The sequence below is a fragment of the Mandrillus leucophaeus genome, unplaced genomic scaffold, assembly GCF_000951045.1.
Source record: "Mandrillus leucophaeus isolate KB7577 unplaced genomic scaffold, Mleu.le_1.0 Scaffold180, whole genome shotgun sequence".
Taxonomy (NCBI): Eukaryota; Metazoa; Chordata; class Mammalia; order Primates; family Cercopithecidae; genus Mandrillus; species Mandrillus leucophaeus.
In genome coordinates this window covers 1,500,980-1,503,865 of record NW_012101810.1, presented here as the reverse complement: position 1 = coordinate 1,503,865, position 2,886 = coordinate 1,500,980, and the positions used below count along the sequence as shown (strand labels likewise).

At 56.3% G+C, this 2,886-nt stretch overlaps 1 protein-coding gene across 1 annotated transcript in view; it reads left to right on the top strand.

The window, feature by feature from the left end:
* Positions 1-2,886, top strand: part of GET4 (golgi to ER traffic protein 4 homolog (S. cerevisiae)) — a 15,045-nt gene that overhangs the window by 8,059 nt on the left and 4,100 nt on the right. Inside the window, exons 5-6 of the mRNA XM_011977568.1 lie at positions 431-569; positions 1,661-1,801. Of these exons, the coding sequence (XP_011832958.1) occupies positions 431-569; positions 1,661-1,801 (280 nt within the window). The remainder of the gene's footprint in view (positions 1-430; positions 570-1,660; positions 1,802-2,886) is intronic.

The following is a 2,886-nucleotide window of genomic DNA, read 5'->3' as shown; positions in this document are numbered from 1 at the left end:
GGGTCAGTGTGGTGAGCACATCAGGCTGGTTTTGACTGTTGATTATATGCTAGATGCACTGGCCTAGGCCCTGATTACATTGCTCCCTATAAGTTGCTTCTGGTAGGTGGGGAGGGTCACATGTTAACACTCTGTAACTGATCATTACAACGCACGTTAATGTGATTGGATTAAGCAGCTCTGAGAGCTTGGAGGATGAAGGTGTTGCATGGCTGAGTGACTGTTCCCTGGTGATCTGTTTATTTGGTGCTGTGTGTGAGGTTTGGGCCGGCTCTGAGTCCCTATCGGGTACCTCTGCCTGTGGGCTCTGGCTGGGCTCTTCTCCAGGGCAGGCAGGTGGACTACAATTAACATAGAGTATCTTTCCACTTTTCCTGTTCTATATTATATTCATGAAATGCATTCAAATTTTTCTGTGTTTCCTTTGCAGAACAAAACTATTGTGAGTCGCGGTATCATTTTCTGCACTCGGCGGATGGGGAGGGCTGTGCCAACATGCTGGTGGAATACTCCACGTCCCGCGGCTTCCGCAGCGAGGTGGACATGTTCGTGGCCCAGGCCGTGCTACAGTAGGTGTTTGTGGCTCTTTGGGTCTTGGCTTCCATCGCTGCCTTGGCCGGGCGGCCTTAGAGCAGGTCCCCTTGTCCCCTGCCCGAGCCATGCTGCAGGATAAACTGAGTTCACTCTGGGCAGAATCCACAGCGCACTTGTCAGCCAGAGTCACCCATGATTATTCATAAGTTTAACCAGTTTCAAGAAGTATCTTAGAAACTCCCCCTTTCCCGACGGGCACTGGAGCGCCCTCCACACTGCGCCTCTTGCCCGCTGCCGGGAGGCCCCGCGGCCTCTGCTCTCCTCAGGCCTGCCTCGGCCTCTGCCTTCCCGCAGTATCTGGAAAAGCGGAAATGCACACCCAGGTCATAGAATGGTGAGCATCTACCCCGCGGCCCCTCCCGCCAGCTAGCTGGGGCATCCTGCAGGCTGAGCTCCAGGCGCTCCTGCTCCAGGCGCTGGCCTCCGCTTCCTTTCTCATGAAAGCATTATTTGTGTCCATCAGTTTCTTCCCACAGAACAATGTGGATTTCAAGGCGGGCATTGGGGAGTTAACGTGGGATCTGGGGACAGACACCCTCTGACCTCGGTGGTGCGCACTGCAGAGCTCTGCCAGGAGCTGGTATCCGTGACTTAGATGAAAAGCTGGGTCAAACCTGGAGCTCCCTGGCTCTGCGCCGCACTGCGTACACGTTTTCTCTGGGCTGACAGTGGCTCTGCCCCTGGGACACTGAGCCCTCCCCGAACAGGAGCCAGGGTCTGTGTGGCACCCGCCAGCTGCTGTGCCATGACTGAGTGTTCTGGTGCAGGCAGCCTGAGGAGAGGAGAGCTTGCTCAGTGCATCGCATAGTTGAGTCTCAGGCTGGGGCCCAGCTCCAGAGCCTGGTGACCTTCCCAAGCTTCGTTCTCTTCACCTGTGAATTTCAGGCTTCCCCGGTATGCCCTGCACGTGAGGGGAGACACGCGTGAAGCACTGGGTTCCTCCGTGCCGGGGGCCGCGGGACCCATGGGCGCACGAGCTTGGGAAGGATGTGTCAGAGGCTGGCGCCTGTGCGGCCAGAAGCCATGTTCTCCAGCCCTTCCACCACCAGCATGTTCTCATTTCCAGGTTTCTCTGTTTAAAAAACAAAAGTAGCGCGTCGGTGGTCTTCACGACATACACCCAGAAGCACCCGTCCATCGAGGACGGGCCTCCGTTTGTGGAGCCGCTGCTCAACTTCATCTGGTTCCTGCTGCTGGCTGTGGACGGGTGCGTCTTGGTGTGTCTTGGGGGTGGGGTGTGAATGTGTGTGTTGTGTGTAGACGTGGCATGGGTAGCTGTGTGGGTGTGCGTGCAAGTGTAGCCATGGTGGGGGTAGCTGTGTGGGTATATGTATAGGGTATGAGTGTTGGGTGTAGACATGGTATGGGTGTGTGTGCAGGGCTGTTGGGTGTAGACATGGTAGTGTGGGTAGCTGTGTGGGTGTATGTGCTGTAGTGGTGTGGGTAGCTGTGTGGGTGTATGTGCTGTAGTGTGGGTGTGTGCAGGTGAGTGTTGGGTGTAGACTTGTGGGTGCAGGGGTGGGTGAGTGTAGACGTGATGGTGTGGGGGGTTGTGTGCAGGTGAGTTGGGTGTCGATATGGTGTGGGTAGCTGTGGGGGGTGTGTGTGCAGGTGCTGGGTGTCCATGTGGTGGTGTGGGTGTGTGTAGATGTGTGCAGGTGTGTTGTAGGTGTAGAGGGGGGAGTGTGTGCAGGTATGGGGTGTCTGGTGTGGGTAGTTGTGTTGGGGTACGTGCAAGTATGTGTGTTGGCTGTAGACATGGTGAGGGTGGGTGTGTGGTGTGTAGGTGTGTTGTCTGTAGACGTGTGGGTAGCTGCGTGGGGGCGTGCAGGTGTATTGGGTATAGACGTGGCAATATGGGTTGCTGTACGTGTGCAGGTATTGAGTGTAGACATGGCATGGGTAGCCATCTGGGTGTTTGTAGGTGTTAGGTGTGGGTGTGGCGGTATGCACAGGTGAGTGCTGGGTGTAGGCACGGTGTGTGCAGATGTGTTGGGTGTGTAGGCATGTGTGCAGGTGAGTGCTGGGTGTAGGCACAGTGGTGTGTGCAGGTGAGTGGTGAGTGCAGGTATGTGTTCAATGTAGGCGCGGTGGTGTGTGCAGGTGAGTGGTGAGTGCAGGTATGTGTTCAATGTAGGCGCGGTGGTGTGTGCAGGTGAGTGGTGAGTGCAGGTATGTGTTCAGTGCAGGCGCGGTGGTGTGTGCAGGTGAGTGGCGTAGGCGCGGTGTATGCAGGTGAGTGGTGTGTGCAAGTGAGTGTGTTGCATGGCTGAGTGACTGTTCCCTGGTGAT